A 19,416-nucleotide genomic window follows, 5' to 3' on the forward strand; every position below is an offset into this window, starting at 1 on the left:
TCTTGTGAGCGTCACTGAGGCGGTAAAAAATTGAATATGGTGTTTACGCGGGCTGTGTTTTAGATCATCGCTTTAGCTCAGTTCAAGAGTTTCGGATTTCTACTTTCTGTAAAGAGCAAGTTTCATCTATAACTTGCCGAGGAGTTCACTTCTTTATAAAGTAAGTTGACTGTGACTGTGTGCTGTGGTGGATGATTAGATGGTGGTTTACAGTTCAGTGTTACACTGATATAGATCCTCCTGTAATGTGTTATACAGACAATAAACAACGAGCTGGAATATTGTTTACAGTTCAGTGGTCTGTGTTACACTGATATAGATCCTCCTGTAATGTGTTATACAGACAATAAACAACGAGCTGGAATATTGTTTACAGTTCAGTGGTCTGTGTTACACTGATATAGATCCTCCTGTAATGTGTTATACAGACAATAAACAATGAGCTGGAATATTGTTTACAGTTCAGTGGTCTGTGTTACACTGTATAACACATTACAAAGGGATCTATATCAGACAATAAACAACGAGTTGGAATATGGCCAGTTTGTTATTGTCACCTGTCATCACTTCTGTTTCTGTCATCTGACTGTATAAAGTTTAAAGACTGTGCAGACTGAACACATAAATGTAAGTCTTCTTTTCTTAGAAGTCAAATCTCTTACTCTCTCAGTTCAGTTCAGAAGTTCTTTATTGGCAACAATGTTATAAATCACATTTTTCTAAAGCAAATAGTGGATGTAGATTAAACTAAAAGTTATACAAATAATACACATGTCTGCATTATATGCATAAGCATTACAAACATAATAAACACAAAACATAAGCAAGCAAACAATAAAACCCTGATGGGTAAATATCTGAACATACTGTGAATTGTGTTTATTCATTACAGTAAATACAACAACTTATTAAGATGTCATAAATATTATTTCTAAAACTGGTTGTCTATATAGAATCATAAGGATGAGAGAATAGAAATTATTCTTTAATAAACCTCTTCCTTAAAATACTTGTACTAGCACTTTTCCCTGACTGTTTGTTGTATTAAAATAACCCCTTGCAGAGCTTGCAAAATACTTCTGTATAGTTAATGTAATGAATATCAAAAAGAAAATGAAATGTGTCTTTTGAAGGACTTGCAGATTTATAGCTATGAATTCTGTGGAGACAAGGTTTGCTCACCTATTACAACCCATCCGGGACCTTTTAAAAAACTGGGATGTTGATCTGGCCACCCAGCTTGGGGAGTACCTAGAAGAGGTAAGATTGTAAAAATCATTTTGTATTACACTCTTAATGCCGGGTCTTAAAGCTTGTATACTTATTGCTAAATGTTTTAATAAATAAGTATACTGTCTACAAGCAAATAGCTGATTAGGTGGTGGTGTTGGGTCTTGCATAAGGGTATGAGATGGGAACTCTTGCATTTCAGTGCAAGAATCATAAAGGGCTTAGGCTCTGTGACTGTTCTTCTGCTGATATCTGCATCTTTTGCAGCTGGACCAAATGACCATCTCATTTGATGGAGGCAAGACCATGATGAACTTTGCTGAAGCAGCCCTTTTAATTCAAGGCTCTACATGCATCTATGGCAGAAAGGTGAGTTTCAGCCTGGCTATAGGAATGAATTTGGCTGATCATAATGCCCAGTTATCTTAACTGGTTCCTTTAAGAGAAGATATTATGTCTCAAACAGTATGTGGTTGTTAATTAAAAAAACTATTTCAACATTTTCCTTTCAGGTTGAACTGCTTCACAGTTTGGTATTTCAGACATTGGACTACATTTCAAACAAAAACCGCAGGTAATATTGTATGTTTCAGCCAACTTTCAGCCATCCCATTAAAACCATTGACAGCTGAAGTGACTAACATCTCCTACAATGGAACCTGTTATTGGGTGGGATATATTGGGCAGCATGTGAACAGTTAGTTCTCAAGTTTGATGTGTTGGAAAACACATGGCCAAGTGTAAGGATCTGAGTAACTTTGTCAAAGAGACAAATTGTGAAGTCTGCCTGGACAAATCCCACAGAAGATGTACTGTAGCACAAACTGAGCTATTCATATAGCTATTCGTGATTCCCCCCAACTTGATGGAAGCTTCATTTTTGAAGAAAACCACCCGAAACATGATGCTGCTACCGCCCTTCTGCAATGTGGGTGTGCTGTTCTCTTGATATCTTGATGGTCTGATGAGACCAATTCCAAAAGGTATGTTTGGTGCAAAAAAAGGACATTTTTTCCCTCACAGTTTGGGGTGATTTTGTTGAGCTTAGATGTTTTCTGTGTGGTCATCGAACATCATAGCTCAGACATGAAGAATATGAGAGATTGTTGTCACATGCAGACAGTAATCAGTACCTGTCAGATATTCCTGCAGCTCCTTTAATGTTGCCGTAGACCTCAAGCATCCTCCCTCTAAATTTTAAGTATCTTGTCCTGTTATAAAATTTAGAGGTACATCCAGTGCTTAATTTTACAGTGCTTAATGGTTTATAAATTCCTTACTTCTTAGGATACTTCTGGTCGATACAGTACAGGAATTGAGATAGCATACATGCTTACTGACTTCTTTGTGATTGTTTATTACTTCATTTTCACATGTAATTTCATATCTAGTTGTAAGAACCTCTGACATTTTTTAACTTGTACAAAAATAATGAAATATTGTTTATAATACACAATGATAAAAATGAAGGGAAACACTTAATCATCACAGTAACTGACCAAGTCAGTTTAACTTAAGGGATATGAATCTGTCCAGCTAGCATAAGTGGTTTGATGTGCAAGTCAAAGTGACAAAACTAGAGAAGCAACAGCAAGACAACCCCAAAAAAGGGAATTGTTTTACTTGTGGTAGTCTGAGGCAATTCCTCTCTTCTTATCCCTTCTGAATGGTCTCTATTTTATTTGTTTTTAAAAGCTGTTGCCACATATATGTTGCAGCACAGTGGAATTCTTTTCTTCATATATACCAGCTTTGGAGGATTGGGTTAAAGCTTAAGGGCAGCTATGATGAAGCACCCCTGTTTTGTTAGGGTCCTTGTCACTTTTTGCAGCATGGGGCAGCACCTGCAACCCAGTCAGTTTGCACAGGTAGTCCAGCTCCTCCAGGATGGCGCATCCATATGTTTTGGCACATGGAGCTTGGTGTGTCTTCCAGCACAGTTTCAGTTTCACAGTTACATCCTGGTGTATGATAATTCCCTCATCTGACCAGAGTTTGTAGGCAGTTTCAGATTGTCTAAAGAATTGATGACATTGCCTGGCCCTCAGATTCTCCAGACCTGAATCCAATCAAAAACCTCTGACATTAGGTATCAGAGCATCTGAAGCCGCTAAGTAGCACCACCTGCTGTTTAGTAGGTCACTGATACAATGATCTAGATCTGGGAGGAGATTCTCTAGGACAGGGGTTCCCAAACTTTTCAGACCGCGACCCCGAATATTAGACTGCTGACGACCTCCCCCATTCTCCTCTCTGTGTTTTCCTCCAACAGCTTGTGAGGATTTGCGATTTGGTTACAGACTGACATAGCTAAAACAAAAAGGAACACAATCTAGGCTATTTTATTAACAAATTATGGACAAAAACAAATACATCCCATAACTGTGAAATGCTTACAGACAGAATACGAACAAGCTGCCTGTAACACGCGTACAGCGTTGGCCGGCGCTTTGGAACAATTATAACTTCATAACCACCGTTTCATTTTTGATCAAGTTCAGATCTCAAAATAGATCGATCGCTGTTTAGCAAAACACCAAATGTGCATCTAGCTAGCGCATGTTGTTGTGCTGTAAATTGTGACTGACGCTGTCACTTTACTGTCGTAATTAATCAGAGCAAACAATGTTTTATTTCCAGTTTATTTTAATTATCCTAAATTTATACTCGCATCATTACAACCTTTTTTAACATATAAAAAATAAATAAATAAAGGTTCTGGAAATCATCTCGCGACCCCCCGCCCCCCACTCCGCGACCCCCACTTTGGGAACTGCTGCTGTAGGACATATTGTAGGACATATTAGGTAGGACATATTTTTTTGCATATGAAATGGAAGTAAAAATTAAATAATTTACATTAGCGCTTGATGAACTAAATTATGATTTAAGGGCAATAAAGTTAAAACTGTTTGTTGACATAGTCTGAGATACAGGTGTAAAATTGTTGCATTATTTTTCCCATAGACGTGACAAGCAAGGCTCTGCATCAGCAGATGGTGCAACTGATGGAGCCACCACAAACAACGAGGCAGATGACTGTGAGGTATTTAACTAATTACTGTTTTTAAATGAGTTAAAGTCTTAGGCAAATTTTAAAATACAAATTTCTACCTTAGATGTTTATTTTGTAAATTCTACATTACTAAATGAAATTTTATATTTCCAGAAATTATTTTCAAACAAAAAATATTTACAGAAAAAAACTGTATATCAGTTAAGAAAGCAATATATTATGCAACAGACCTCATTTTCAAGCCTATCAGGGATTATGTACAAAAACAGAATCAATTGAGAGTCCAGAAACAGAAATCCAAAAATCTCAGTAAAACTTATCAACTAATTTCATTTAAAACACACAGTCTACTTGAGACTAATGATATTTTATAAAATACTCACACCACATATTACCTTTGGATCCTTTATTACTGTTTTGTTTTATTTAAAAAATGTAAAAAGGTAGTTAGTACTCATACATGCCATATGAGTAAGAACATTCTGCTCTTGCACAGTTTGATGTACTGGGAGAGGAGCCTAGTACTCACAGTGTGGAGATGAAAAGTGATCCATCTGAAGTAAGTATTTTTTTTGCTGGACTGTTGTTCCTAGAAAGTGTGTGCATCAATGCTGCTTGAGTTTGGCTGATTCTTACAAGTAAATGTAATGAATGTGATTTCATTGTTCACTTATATTGCCTTTATAAGGCATTTGTAAGTAATATATTATGCATGTGATGAAAAATAATTAATCTCGGGTATAATGTTGGGTGTGTTTGCATCATAACTGTTCTGTGTTCCTTCAGCCAGTGAAGATTGTTCGGCTCCCTCCCGAGTCTCTGATTCCTGCTGAAGCACAAGAAAAACAGAAGTATCCGCTTCTCAGGTAAAGACCAGCTACAAGGCATCCATTCTTTGACATTAGGTAAGGTAAGAATTCTGCTGGCCTTTTCACAGGAGCAAAATGGGTCAGGCTAAGCAACATTTTTCCAAAACTTTCATTGCCTAGAATGAGGGAATAAACTGTACTATATGAATAGAGAATACTTTTTGATTTTATATATTTTGTGGCTGCTGAACAAAATGCATTAAAAAGAAGCCCAATCTTCTAAAAATGTAGTTTGTTGCCCTTAATTGGTTCAGAATATATTTATGAATAATGAGCAAAGCACTTAATAATAATAATAATAATAATAATAATAATAATAATAATGATGATTATTTGAAATAATTTTACAAATACAATAAAAATATTTGTATTTGTTCCAGTCTTAAGGGTGAGGTTCTTGGCAGTTGTAAAGATTTTCGGATCAATAACTTCACCCAAGACATGATGGGAATCCTGCGCCTGGGTCTGGGTTCCTCTTGTGTTCAATTCAACAGAGAGGCTTCAGGTAATGGACTTTTGCACCAGTCTCTATTCTTTAAATCATGTCAAAAAACTTTTATTGTCATTTCAACCATATATAGCTGATGCAGTACATAGTGAAATGAAACAACGTTCCTCTTGCTACATAAAACTACACAGAGCTAAGGATTAAAAACTATGTTGTCCTAGCCACTTAAAATGTATTGTGTGCAACCTAATCCAAACAGAAACTACAATAAGCTACAGGACAGATACACTACACAAGCAATAAGAAAGAATGATCTGTAGTGTTAGATTAGTTTAGCTCAGGAGACCATCTATCATTACTCTATTTTGAAACATGCCTCTCTGGATTTTGCATTGGTGTGTAGGGTTGGGCAAGGCAGCGGCAGTTGGTGCTATTGATCATTATGAGAATGATGATGATGATGATGGCCATGGTGGTGAGGAGCTTGCTCATCTGGTGGACAATAGTATGGACATGGAACCAAAGTCTGACAAGCATATCGATAGACATCAGGTATCAATAAATTATTTATTATATTAATATTTTATAAAATATTTAGCAAAGCTAACTTGTTTTTTCCATTAACTATAGTTAATTTCTATAGTTTATATTTCAGATTACAACTCTTTCATATTTTGTGATTTTATAGATAAGTGAACAGTGAATTTTCATGCTGAAAACTGAAATTTACCAAATGGAAATTCTTTTGTTGCTTTTATCAGTTAATCAAATTTTATTTTTTGGGGATTCAGCCAGATCATAAAAATCACAGGTAAAGTAGAATTGAGCACAATAAATATAAATAATTATATACCCCACAAGGGCTTCATAAAGTGGGACCAATATGGATATACAGTAAGGTATGTTGCCCATTTGGGCCCCATATTAGCCCACATATGATGTGAGATTCATATGGGCTAATGCAGGTGCAGCCCACATAGTGCTCACATTGGCCCCATCATGGAATGTTGGCTGTGTACTAGCTCATTCCTGGACAAACCTGTACTATTCTAAAGGCAATATATATATATTACTCTTCCTTATTTATTTATTTTTTACTTGACATTTTTTCTCATTTATGCCAGTTGTCTTTGCTTACTTTTGATGACTTGTTGCATAGCTATTATACAGAAACACAAAACCCTGACTACACACTCCACATCTTTGGACAAGTACATCACTTGGAGGTTAAATTTTAATGGCCTGCCTTTTAGTATGGTCATGGTTTAAAGCAGTGAAATCAATCAACTTTTTTTATTATTATTATTATTATTATTATTATTCTTATTATTATTATTATGTTGCTTATTATTTATTACCTTAATAGGCATTATTTTACATTATAATTGTTAATTTAAGAATTTTTTGTGGAGGTTGAGAATTTAGACCACTGTTATAAATAGAAAGGAGGTAGACTGCACCTGCTTATAATTCTGAGTGCATTTAAACCATTCAAACATTGATAATTAATGTTAATAGATAGACGACAAGCTGAAGGAGATAATATCAACGACTCTAGGAGACATCAATTTGAGTATGATGTAGAGAATTGCCCTCTAATTCAGGGGTGTCTTTGAATTTCCTTTAGGCCCCCAGTGTGAAGAGAATGCTGCGTGAGAGGCCTACAGTGCAACCAGTTGCTGAGGAGCCCAAGCAGCTGCAGGTCAGAAGTCAGCAAATTGCAGACAGATTCTGCAGAGGCCAAATCGATAGTGTTTATATTCCTTTTATTAATATTAATATTGACATGACACTAACTGCAAAGCATATATTTTATTGTTTATTATATATACTCTATATTTTATATCAAGGGTCCAGTTTGTCCACATGGAAAACAAATAATATAAATAAATAAGCTTTATTGTGTTTATAAGCACAATCTATTATTTATTTATAGTCTTATTAAGTCTTATTGATTTATTATTTTTAGTTAATTTTTTTAGATATCATGATATCTAAGATATCATGATAGCAAGATATCATGTTCCCTCATGGAACATTTCTGTGCTAACCTTATTTTATGGCTTTTATGGCACAGATAACTGGGTTCCCTAAAAGGAGACTCTGCATTTTATAATGGTTATTGGGCAGGCAAGTCAGCAATATGTGATGGACTCCCAACATATAGGATGAGCAATTGCCAAATCTCGTTTAGATGCTGGTTTACTAACACATAAATGCCATGATGTATGCATGTAATTTTTACAGGAAACTGTGGATCCTTGGAAATGGCATGACCCCTATGTACATATAGGAGAGGATAAACCCCTAAAAACTGGTAAAAACAACTTTGTAGAAATGTCTTCATTATAAATTCTATAAAATAGAAAAAATAGGCAGTGGTCCATCTCACATTTCTGACTCTGAATTGCAGTATATAAACATTTCTTTTCTTAGGGAAGTGTTTCAATGTGCCCGCTGGACTGGATGAATCGGGCAAAAGGAAACGGAAAGGCAACTCAAAAATTCAGGATTTCTGGGGCTGGTGCACAAGTGCTTGTAAGTCTGTATTTTAAAGGCATTGCTGACTGACTCCTATGATATGGAAAAAAATGTTGCGCATTAAACTTGTAGGGTGCTGCAATAAATAATTTTTAAAAACATATTAACATGTACAGTATCAGGTATTATTATTCAGAGACTAACATGTACAATATCAAGGATTTTCACAGAGAAAAGCTTGTGCAGTGTGTTACGTCGTTATCGTTATAACATTTGAGGGTTTGGGTCTCACAGGCCCAGTGGTGGTAGCTTGATGGCCATTTGAACTTGCAAGACATTGCCACTGGTCTTTCACTGTACTTTGCAATGTATTGAAAAGGAAATAAACCACTTGTGTACAAATTTAATACATCTAGATGTAAATATCAGGAAATTAAAGCTGATATTTCACTTTTTATCTCAAAAGCAAAGATAAAGGAATCAGCCTTACCATTTAAATACAGACATTTATAATGGTTAAGCAATTTGATTTTTGTCATATAAAATTAAGCTACTCTTTTTTTTCTTTAATATGGCATTTTGTTTAGCATGCCTTGAAATAATACACCAGCAAATTGTTGCCAAAACTCAAAAATTTGAATCTTCATCCTCGGTTGTCCAGCCCTTCTTCTTAATGTAAGACTTCCTGTTTGTTAATGACTTTTAAGGAAGATAGGAAAATAGAACATATTCATTTGTATTTGTTATGTATATACACAAAGGAGTTTAAAATTAAAAAAGGCTGGAATTTACCTCAGTCATCTGCCTCGTTGTTTGCTTCCTGCTTAAGCTAATATGTATGTACACTGTATAGCCAATAGTATGTGGACACCTGACAACTAAACCTATATGTGGCTCTGCTTCAAACTGTTGCCACAATGTTTGAAGCACACAATTGTATAGAATTTGTACACCGTAGCTTTATTGACAATTTCCCTTCACTGCCAATCACTGCTGCAGTAGATTCTTTGTAATAAAAGGCTCAAACACTTCCACTATGACAATGCCCACGGTGCACAGTGTGTGTTAAGGCTGAAGTAAGAAAACTCAAGTGTCCTGCACTCTAACTTTACACAGACTGAACCAAAGACCTCCTCACTCTTACAACATCGTTGTGATCGCAATAATGCTCTTTTAGCTGGCTGATCACTAATCCCCACAGCCATGCTCCATCTACTGGAAATCCTTTCCAGAAGAGTGGAGATTATTATAACATCAAGCACAAATTAAAATTTGAGGGAATAAAATTAAAATGAGATGTTCAACAAACACATATTGGTGTGATGGTCAGGTGTACACATCCATTTAGCCATAGCAGTATATACTATGTTTTGGGTGGCTGTAATTTTTTGGAGAGATGGGTGATTGAACCATCTAATACTTCTCATGCTTCTGCTTCTCTTTTCCTATAGATGAGAGTATGGACCGCAAGCTTAGAAATGGACCTTTTTATCCTGGTAAATTTTCATGACATGTACAACTGCAATCTACAACCTATTTAGCTTGAAATAATGCATTATGCATTTTTACTTTATAGAATTCAACTACATGTATGTGAGCAAGATGGGTCAGCGGCTTAAATCAAGGAAGAAGTTTCTAAGAAAAGCGGTATATTGTACTTATAGAATGTATTGTGGCTAATGTGTTTATTTACATTGCTTATCTGTCTTAATGGAAAATTGCAAATTGGAGTGTGTACCAGTGTTAGTGTGACCATGGCTGTTTCAGGGTGTGCACATCTCTGATGAGGAGCTCAGAAGAACTTACTTGGAGCCAGAGAATCAAGAGGAAAAAGATGAGGTGGTCCGTCATCCAGACATGGATGGTGAGAGAAACAACCTTGCTACTTATAAATAGCGTGTACAGTTTTGTTAAGCAGATAAGTTACATTTTTACTTGAAGGAATAGTATATAACATACGACACATTCTTTTTTCATTTCATAAATGAGATTTGTTTTATGCAGGTGATGACTTCTCAGATCATGAAAATGAGAATTTGGTTGAAGATCATGGACCTAGAGACATTAGTGAACATGGCCCAGTTTTCACTGGTAATAAATACAGATTTAGTCTAGTTCTCGTAAAACATGAATGCATTCTTTTTAGGATTGCAGCTATTTGTCTTGACTCTTTGTTTTTAGACTCGCAGATGGGCCGCATCAGTTATGAGGACTTGGTCAAAAAGAGTGTGGTATGTATGCATGGCCTTGTAATTCTTAAGAGATCTAGATCTATGTTCATATACATAACTAATAACTGGTGTAATTAATTTTGCATAACTGTTAATCTCTTAGAGGGTCAAGCATTGATGAAGGTTGCGGTTCAATCACCATTTATTTAGAGAGTTTAAATTATTTACAGAATTATTTACAGATCCAGATTAAATTATTTACAGATCCAGGGACACAGCTCAAATTATATTCACTGGACAGTTGTGTAATAATGCAGCAATGCAGACTATGTAATACAAGCATGTGTAATTCTGTGTCCTCTCTGGCTGTAGGAGATGTTCTTAGCCAATTCCCAGAAGTACGCTCAGGAGACAGAGCTGTCTCGCAGAGTAAAGGAGTGGGAGGATGAGATCAACCCTCGGCTCTTGGTTCAGGTAAAGAACAATCTGTGTGAGGGAGAACTTGTACTTTCAAAGCTACAGGTGTTGTGGAGAGGTTTATCAAATCCTAGAACTGCATGTAAGCTTCATTCCTGTATCTGCTGAATACTACATGTTTCTCTTGCCATTTTAACCCTTGTGCGAGGCCGGCTCTACGCAGGGGCAAGAGGGGGCAGCGCCCCCTCAAATAAATGTCTTGCCCCCTCAAATCAAAATTTTGAAATGTTGAGAAAGCACATGTTAATATACTCAAAATTAATATATTACAAGTTGATAAAATGATCTGCGGTAGCGGAAAAATCCACCGAAAAAGGGACACTACACACAATACGGTATTAGATTTCCCTCGTGTCTCTGTCCCTCCGCTGTGTGTTCACAGGCTGCAGCGCACACACACGCACACACACTCCTCCCCTGAGCCCTCGGTAAACATCCAATCACCGTCCGTATGCAAATGAGTCAAGACGTAGCCTAACGTAGTGTCGTGTTGGATTTCAGCATGGTCACGGAGTGGAAAGACTTTGAAGAAGCTGCAGCGTTTTTTCAGTTACAACAAGCACAGCGATGAGTCCACATCCGCTGAATTTGACAGACTGAAGACAAATTACCGTTGTCTGACAGACATAAAGACGTAATGTTGACGTAAAGCCCCGCCCCTCACTGTAGTTCTATACTGCTTTGTTTCAAATCACAGCAGTTTTTACAAAGCCAGCTTACTTACTTTCCACTCCAGCTTTCATCAGCTCACAAAGAGAAAGTTACTTCTGCAATGCATCCATTTTTCAGAGCTTTTAAAAAGTGTAGTGCTGCTCCTACCTGTACTAACAGTAGTAGCAATGATACTGCTGCTAGTACATCAGAGACAGCTACTACTACTACTTCAGCATCAGCAAGCACTGCTTCTCCTGTTCCTCCCCCAACATGTGCTGTCCCAAAGCAGCCTGCTCAGCTACCCAGTGACTTAAATAGCAATGCACCATCTCAGCCAGTACTGGGTAGCTATCCAAAGGGTGCATTTGCTACAACATTAAGATCATTCAATCCTGTCTGGTACCGCACACGACCATGGCTAGAATACTCTTTTGAGCGAGATGCCTGCTTCTGTTTCCCCTGTCGGAAATATGGCAGCATTGTTAATGAGAGGGATGTTGTTTTTACTTTAACTGGTTTTAACAACTGGAAAGCAGCCCTTGATCGAGACAAGGGGCTACAGAGGCATGTGTCCAGCCACAACCATGTGCATGCTTCAACTGTATGGACTCAGCACAAAAGCAGAGAGGTGACAGGCTGAACTGTTGACTCCCTGTTGGTTGGTAAAACACAACTTGAAAAAACCATTACTATGTCAAGAGTGTGGGCAGTGCTGTTATGTTTCTCTGTGTGAATGAGTTGGGGCTCCGTGGGACTGCAGAAACCTTGAGGCCGAATGAAGCAGGTAATCATGACATCACTTCAGGTCTCTTTCAGAAACTAATGGAGTATACCTTAGAGAAGGATGAGAAGCTAGCAAGCATTGCTAAGGGTATCCCAAAGAATGCAAAATACACATCTAAGGATATCCAAAATGAAATTATTCAAACAGTGGCAGACATGGTGCTTAGAGAGGTCAGGAAAAAATATGAAAATGCTGATTCTTCAGGGTTCTGCCTCAAAAGTGATGGGACCAGGGACAGGTGTAATGTGGAAAATTTGTCTGTGGTGATTCGCTTTGTGAGCAATTCCATGCCAGAGGAGCATCTTATTGGGTTGCTTGACTTGCATCAACTTGATGCAGAGTACATTACCTCTGAGATATTGACACACCTTTCTGATGCTGGCTACAGTGCTGACAACATACTTAGCCAGTGTTATGATGGGGCTTCTGTGATGAGTGGGGTAAGAGGTGGTCTCATCTTAAAAGGCTGCTTGAAATCCAATGGACAAGCCACTATGAGGTGACACAGTGCATTGTTGAAAATCAAAACCATATTCTCAGTATCCTATCTGAGATGACAGAGGATGAAGATGCTGCAGTTGACCTGTGCACTGAGGCATCTTTGAGACTGGAGAGTTTCTAGTGCAGGTGCTTGGTGTCTTAAAACCAGCAAATGCAATTCTAGTCTCAGTCTGTGGATATTGTGGAGTCCCTAAAAAACATTCGTAAAGATGAGTATAGGGCAGAGTTGTCTGAGGCAGCTGCTGGAGATGATTCACATCTTCCAAAGAGAAGAAGAACAATGAGCAAACACCTCGGTCAAAGTGTTGTGCTCTCAACTGTGGGCAATACAGACTTTGATAATCCTTCCCTTAATCCCTATCAGTCTCTGAAAAGATCTCTGCTCAACATCCTTGACAGGGCCATTTTAGAAATAGAGACAAGATTTTCACAGAGGAATGTTGACTTGATGAAAGCCATATCTAGTCTTGCACCCAAATCTAGTGCATTTCTAGATTCAACTCAGTTGCAGCCTCTGACTGTGCTGGTTAGCACAGTGGCAGACAATGCAAGTCTGAAAAATTAAATCCTTGTGGCAAAACAGATGTTCCTCAAAAAATGTCCAAATGAAGCAGACCTGTCCTCTGTGTGTAAACACCTGCAAGAGTACAAGGAAGCCTTTCCTGAATTACATAAATTGTATGTAACAGCTCTGGTAATTGGTGTGTCTTCAGCAGCCTGTGAGAGTTCCTTCTCCACATTTTCATGGGTTCTAACCCCCTATCATCGCACCATGTCACACAAAAGAAAGCAGAATTTGGTGATCTTGGCCCATGAGAAGTCCATAACAAATAACTTGGACATGGATGAATTTGTGAAAGTTTTTGCAAAGGGAAATAGGAGACTGTTGTTGTAGAGTGGATTGGAGAGAAGAGAGTTGTTCATTTACTATTAAAAAAAATAAATAAATAAAAAATATAAAAAAAAACATATGATCTGTTCTATAGCCCATCTGCTTTAACTTATTTTTTTTTATTATTCATAAGACAACCTTTCAGTTTTATAAATATTAGTTATAGTGTGTTAAGTGTTACTTTAGGTTAAATGTTTTTGAAAATTAGACCATCCAGCTAAGATAAATGTTATGTTGTTGATTGATAAAATCTGGATTAAGGATATTTTATTTTGTTTTATTTATTAAATTTTTATTTTTCAGTTTCCCCCCTGAGGGATTGCCACCTTATTGTGGTCAGGGGGTTTGCGTGCCTCAGTGACCTTAAGAGCTATACCAGCAGGAGCTTAGTCTTCAAGTGGGACACCCAAGTTGGACAGGTCTGAAGAGGCCTGACAAAGTGCAATCCACTTCTCCAGGCTTTGGACGCAGCTAACAACACAATTCAGCAAGGACAATACTGTTACTATAAGCACAGGGGAAAAACAGTGCTCGAACATGATGTGTACACATGATGCCCACTTCACATTTCTGACTGCCCCCCCATATGTACCTGTCTAGAACCGGCCCTGCCCTTGTGTTCTCTTTATTTGGCAATAAGGTCTGCATGCTTGCATGTTTGTTAGAGCAGGACCTCAGGACCAATGCTCTATACCATTAGATATACAGTTTGTACATTTGTACAAATGTAGCTTATTTTTAGAATTTCTGTTACATTTTTATATTAAAAAAAATTAAATTATTTAAAAATAAAAAGGTTTCTCATTATAATGTGAGTAGGCTTTCCTGTAAAATCAACCTTAATGTTCAATTATTATTAAAAAAAAAGTATTCAGCTGATTTAATGTGGTGCTCTGTTGTCTAGGAGGACCGTGGGGTTTTTGACATTCATGACTATGGCGACCAGATTGTCCATGCGCTTGGTGCTGTTGGGACAAGGCGATCATTTGCATCGGTTGTCAAAGGCATGGAAAACACAGAGGCCTGTAGATACATGCTGGCTTCTCTTCAGCTGGTTAGTAAATGTCCACACACACAGGAAGACACACACACAATTGTGATTAGATAAGGTTGATTTCTGTTTAGAACATGAAAATATTATTGTAGTGAGACCCGCACACTCCTTGGCCTATATTCATAAAGATTCTCAGTTAAAGAGTTGCTCCTAGTGATGTAATTCTAAGAAAATTCTTAGAAATATGGATGTTTCCTTTTAACATTAAAGAGAGGATCCTAGTAAAGATCTTCATATTTAATCATAAAGCTCTTTAACCCTTAAAAGAGCTCTTAAGGTCAAAACATGTTAGTAGTAGTGAGGAGGATTTTTAAGAGCCTTAAGATTTTTTTTAGGAGAGGAGAAAATGGCTGAAAGCTGAAGAGGAAGAAGAAATGTGTTGTATACTTATTTAATAATGATAGTGAGTTAAAAAGATGATACAGATTAGATCGTGTAGGTATTTCTTTTGTGATCAATCATATAAGAGATAACATCTCCGACACAGCACAAAAATGTATATCCTGACAGAAATGTCATAGTCAATGTCATATGGTGTTTCAGAGATGTTGATGTATACTGTATGTCTCAGTGTTTGTAACATACAGATGATAGCACATATTATTAGTCATGAATGTAATCCCTACACGATAGAGCGTCAAATATCTTAACATAGAGACAAATTGAAGGCTACTAATTGCTCCTTTATTTTATTGGACAACCAATCACAGTCTTTAGAAGACAAGAATGTGTCCTACCTAGCAACAGGGCCCCACCTCCTCTCTAAAATAAAGAGTTGCTGGGATTGCTCCTGAATCACTCTTAAGATAAGATTCCTAGTTAGGCTTTTTTAAGCTAAGATAGGAGCACTCACAGATCAATATTAGAATTGCTATGATCTTAAAGCTTCAAAATCAAATGAGAGGTTTGTTTGTTTTGGGGTCTCATTTGTCTGATGACAAAGAAAGACAAGTAACAACAAATCCTGTTCTGAATGTTTAACCGTTATTAAACAGTCACTGAGACATCCTGCTAAATATTTCTGAACTAAAACAAAAATCTCATTTAAAAAAAAGTTTCTCATACTATAAAATTTGTTTCTGAGAGATATAAGCTGCATAAATAATGCAGCTTATATCTCTCAGAAACAAATTTTCTGAGAAACAAAAAAAAGATCAATGGAAATTTCCAATATATATATTTTTACGATTTTTTACTAAAAAGCAAGCAAGAACTGGAAAAAATTAAGGCCTAGTGTTTGGGAGAACTTTGGCTTCTCTGTAAGTTACAATGCTGGGGCCATTCCATTTTCTGGAACAAAAATGCAGCTCATATTCAGTTTCTTGTACAATTATGAACTGATTTTGAGTTTGGGATACAATGGCTGTTTGTTTGTGTGTACGTCTGTCTTCTTCAGGCCAATGACTACACCATAGAGATTGATAAGAGACCTGGACTTGAGAGCATAGATACCATTCACCTGACGTTACTGACCAAACAGCGGGCACATGAACGCCTCAAGACCTACAGTGCCCATCTGGAGCATGACCTTCCTTGAAATTTCAGAGTATTTATCCTGGCTCACTGCCTGTGTATGATTAAAATAACACTGCAAAAGGACATTTCATTATTTGGAACAGACAAACCATTCCATTTGGTTCCTTTGTCATTTGTTTTTAAAGTGGGGCTTAAGTACAGTTTTTGGGAAATCTAGCTCTGTGTGTACATGTTCTTCATTATGCACATTTGTACAATGTAATGTCATTTGTGTCACTGTCTGATGGCTTTTGAATATTATATATTTTATTACATATATTGTTTGCACCTGGCATTTAAACCATCGACTGCCATATTACATTTATACTGATTATGAATCTTAAATGTTTGTCTTTTATCAACAACGTAATAAAGAACATGCTTAATTTTTCAAAATATAGTTTTTTATTTTATTTATTTTTTTAAATGAATTTTGTTTGGCTCTTATGTGGATAAATAAGCCTTTGGATAGATCTTATCAATTTAAAAAATATAAGACCAGTTTAAACATTTTATAGTAAACCTCTGTTTGGTCTGTTTTTATGTACTGGTTATTTAATCAATGCCTAGTCCATCTCTCATATCCAAGTACACTTTATTTTGCAACATGTTATGAATGTTGGCTAGGGAATAACTTCTTATAATTCTTCATGTGTTGTTGAATACTTTCAGCAATCTGCTTGGCATTTTTCATTCGGTTGTAATAGTCCAGGAAAAGGCCATCTGGACTGAGGAGGTATATAAGGATGGTGTGGTCCACGATATAGTCTCCATCTTCATCTTTGGGTCCAGCACTCATGTAAACCCGGTAAGACTGTCCAACTTCCTTTACCTTTTCGGGTGTCCCAGTCAGTCCAATCAGCCGTGGGTGAAAATCTGTGATGTACTTAGCCATAGAAGCCACATCATCTCTTTCAGGATCGACAGTTATAAACAGTGGCTGCACAAAAGGCAGGTTTGACTCATCTAGCAGCTTTACCACACTGCTCATCTTTTCCATTTCCTCAGGGCAGATATCAGGGCAGTGTGTGAAGCCAAAGTATATGAGCACCCATTGCCCCAGGAAGTCCTTTTTGGTCCGTTGCTGACCAGTGTGGTCCAGCAAGCAGAAGTCTCCCTGACCTATGGCCACTTTCTTCAACTGCTCTATCCGCTTCATCTGCAACTTCTGCTGTTTTTCCTCATGCACATACCACCAGGTGCCAATTATAACACCTCCAACAAGCATCGTCATGGCCAGTCGTGTTTGAAGCTTTATCTTGGCTGAGAAACTGGACTTTGGAGGTTGGTTGTCCTTAGAAAACATGGCTCGATGGTGCCCAAATGACTGCAACAGAAAGGCTCTCTTGCAAGGACTATGGAAATGTGCTTGTTTACTGATTTGACACTTATTTGTGTGTATTGTGTAGCAGCTATACAACCTTGGTATATAATATAATGAGTCATAATTGTATTTATTGTGGCTGGCTTGTAGAGTGATTCTCAGCATGCTCCATGATGATGTAAAACTGGCAAGAGATCGGACACCAAGCATCTTCAGATCTGGAGAAGAAGAAAAAAATGCATACAAATGATTTAGGTAAACACTGAATACTTAAGGATTTTGGTTCCTATTGCGGTTCCGCAATAGGACAATTTAACCTGCACAATTAACCTTATCCAGAAAAGGCCAGGATGTCTGCAGGGTTTCATTCCCTAAAAGCAGAGGTCGCACCTGCTATTAATAAAAGTCTGCAGCCAAACTGAAAGGCAATTTAACTTATGAAGTTTTATCTGCCCCAAGTCTTGCATTCTAGTTATTTTTTGTCCAAACACTCTAGATTTAAGTAAACAGCTAATTAACAGTCCTTCTGCAGGACCAGGGATGGGAGAAGACCTTGTGTTTGTCCTGCACTAACACACATACTTCAGATGAGAGGTTTGGAGTCTTTTCAGGACCAGTACCGGAAAAATACCACCAAGATAATAAACCACATTTGTTTAAGATAATGATTGTGATCCTGCTCTTTAAACACGGCACTAGAACACACAGTATCTGAACCTCATGCAGTGTGTTACATCCAATAAGAGTCCGTTTAGATACACTGACATACGCGTATGACATAATTCATCTGTCGAGGACTCATCACATGAAAACATCTCTAAAAAGATTAAAATAAATTAAAATCTTATTTCCAATCCTTCTCACCTCAGGATTAGCTTCATAACCAGCCGAACCAAGACTATATGAAACGAGTAAATACTCCTTTACTTTCGAAACAACAGATTCACCATGTCAGAGATATTTATTTTATGAAGTCGAGATATTGTTTTAATATTGACTACTTTGGTATATGGTATATACCGTGGTAAATGGTATATTTAATAAAACAGTACTGTTTGTATTTTAATACGTTTCAAAATTGTGTGAGTTACATTTGCAACGACCCTTATGTTAAGTCGCTGATTTTCGTTAGCTGATTCGTTATAAAGAGATGTTTTTTTTTTTGTTGTTTTTTTTTTTTTGCAAAACGACAAACACAGAATACTCATTTTGTTCAAAGCCACACGAACAAGAGGTATTAGTCACATCGGTTACCAGCAAGTAAAAGAAGGAAAAAAAATGACAAAAATTGAACTTTTAAAATATCACGTTTTCTGAGCTTTTTTGTTTTTTACTTTTTCCAAAAGAGTACTGTATAACTTGAAATCATTTATAAAATGGGACAGATTTGGTTTCCAAGGGCCCACTTTGTTTTGTGTATATGGTACTTTCCTAATACAATAAATAGCTGTACAATATATTGTTCATTATTTTCCAAATTATCTCCCTCAAAATAAAAAAACACATCACATACACCAATTTCTACCACACAACCCAATTTTCTACTAATATACTTTCCAAAAAAGTCTTGAGTAGATACAATGATAAAACAGATGCAAAATTGTTTCTTTTTCCTGACCTCAAAATTCACAAGCATAAGTATTAAGCTTAAATCTTTCCAAAACATGTTTAACAGGATAAATATTATGTAGAATTTTGTAAGACACCTCCTTAATTTTATTGTTGACACAAAACTTTTATTTTCCATGTTTTATCCCAGTATATATTGCCAAATAAGGAAGACCAAAAAAAACCTTGCTGCAGGAAAAGAAACAAAACAAAGGGTATTTCTTATAATATTATTGTTATGTTGAAGGAGAATTAGAGAAATAAGCAGGCAGGACACGCGATGTAGCTTAACATAACCATGCTTCTTTTTTACTTCTCTTCGCATTAGCACTAGCGCATCTTTACATCTCGTAACGTACATATACCATCTAGTGGACATACAGGTAATAGCA

The 19,416-nt window shown here is 36.9% G+C and overlaps 2 protein-coding genes across 2 annotated transcripts; one reads left to right on the plus strand and one right to left on the minus strand.

Annotated features, from left to right (window-relative positions):
* The first annotated feature begins 8 nt into the window (after positions 1-8).
* On the plus strand, positions 9-16,473 carry ncaph2 (non-SMC condensin II complex, subunit H2). Its single transcript, XM_060886187.1, has 20 exons — positions 9-160; positions 1,134-1,260; positions 1,498-1,599; positions 1,743-1,804; positions 4,198-4,276; positions 4,743-4,805; positions 5,033-5,112; positions 5,496-5,620; positions 5,967-6,115; positions 7,191-7,265; positions 7,811-7,880; positions 8,000-8,101; positions 9,496-9,540; positions 9,621-9,691; positions 9,812-9,908; positions 10,049-10,135; positions 10,226-10,275; positions 10,588-10,689; positions 14,428-14,577; positions 15,974-16,473. Exons 2-20 carry the CDS (start codon positions 1,153-1,155, stop codon positions 16,112-16,114), a joined length of 1,758 nt encoding a protein of 585 aa, XP_060742170.1. The 5' UTR covers positions 9-160; positions 1,134-1,152; the 3' UTR covers positions 16,115-16,473.
* Position 16,474: 1 nt separating this feature from the next.
* On the minus strand, positions 16,475-18,342 carry LOC132856580 (protein SCO2 homolog, mitochondrial). The gene is made up of 2 exons (XM_060886188.1): positions 18,281-18,342; positions 16,475-17,634 (listed from the first exon to the last, which is right to left on the minus strand). Exon 2 carries the CDS (start codon positions 17,624-17,626, stop codon positions 16,703-16,705), a length of 924 nt encoding a protein of 307 aa, XP_060742171.1. The 5' UTR covers positions 17,627-17,634; positions 18,281-18,342; the 3' UTR covers positions 16,475-16,702.
* Positions 18,343-19,416: the final 1,074 nt, after the last annotated feature.

The sequence above is a fragment of the Tachysurus vachellii genome, chromosome 14 (assembly GCF_030014155.1).
Source record: "Tachysurus vachellii isolate PV-2020 chromosome 14, HZAU_Pvac_v1, whole genome shotgun sequence".
Taxonomy (NCBI): Eukaryota; Metazoa; Chordata; class Actinopteri; order Siluriformes; family Bagridae; genus Tachysurus; species Tachysurus vachellii.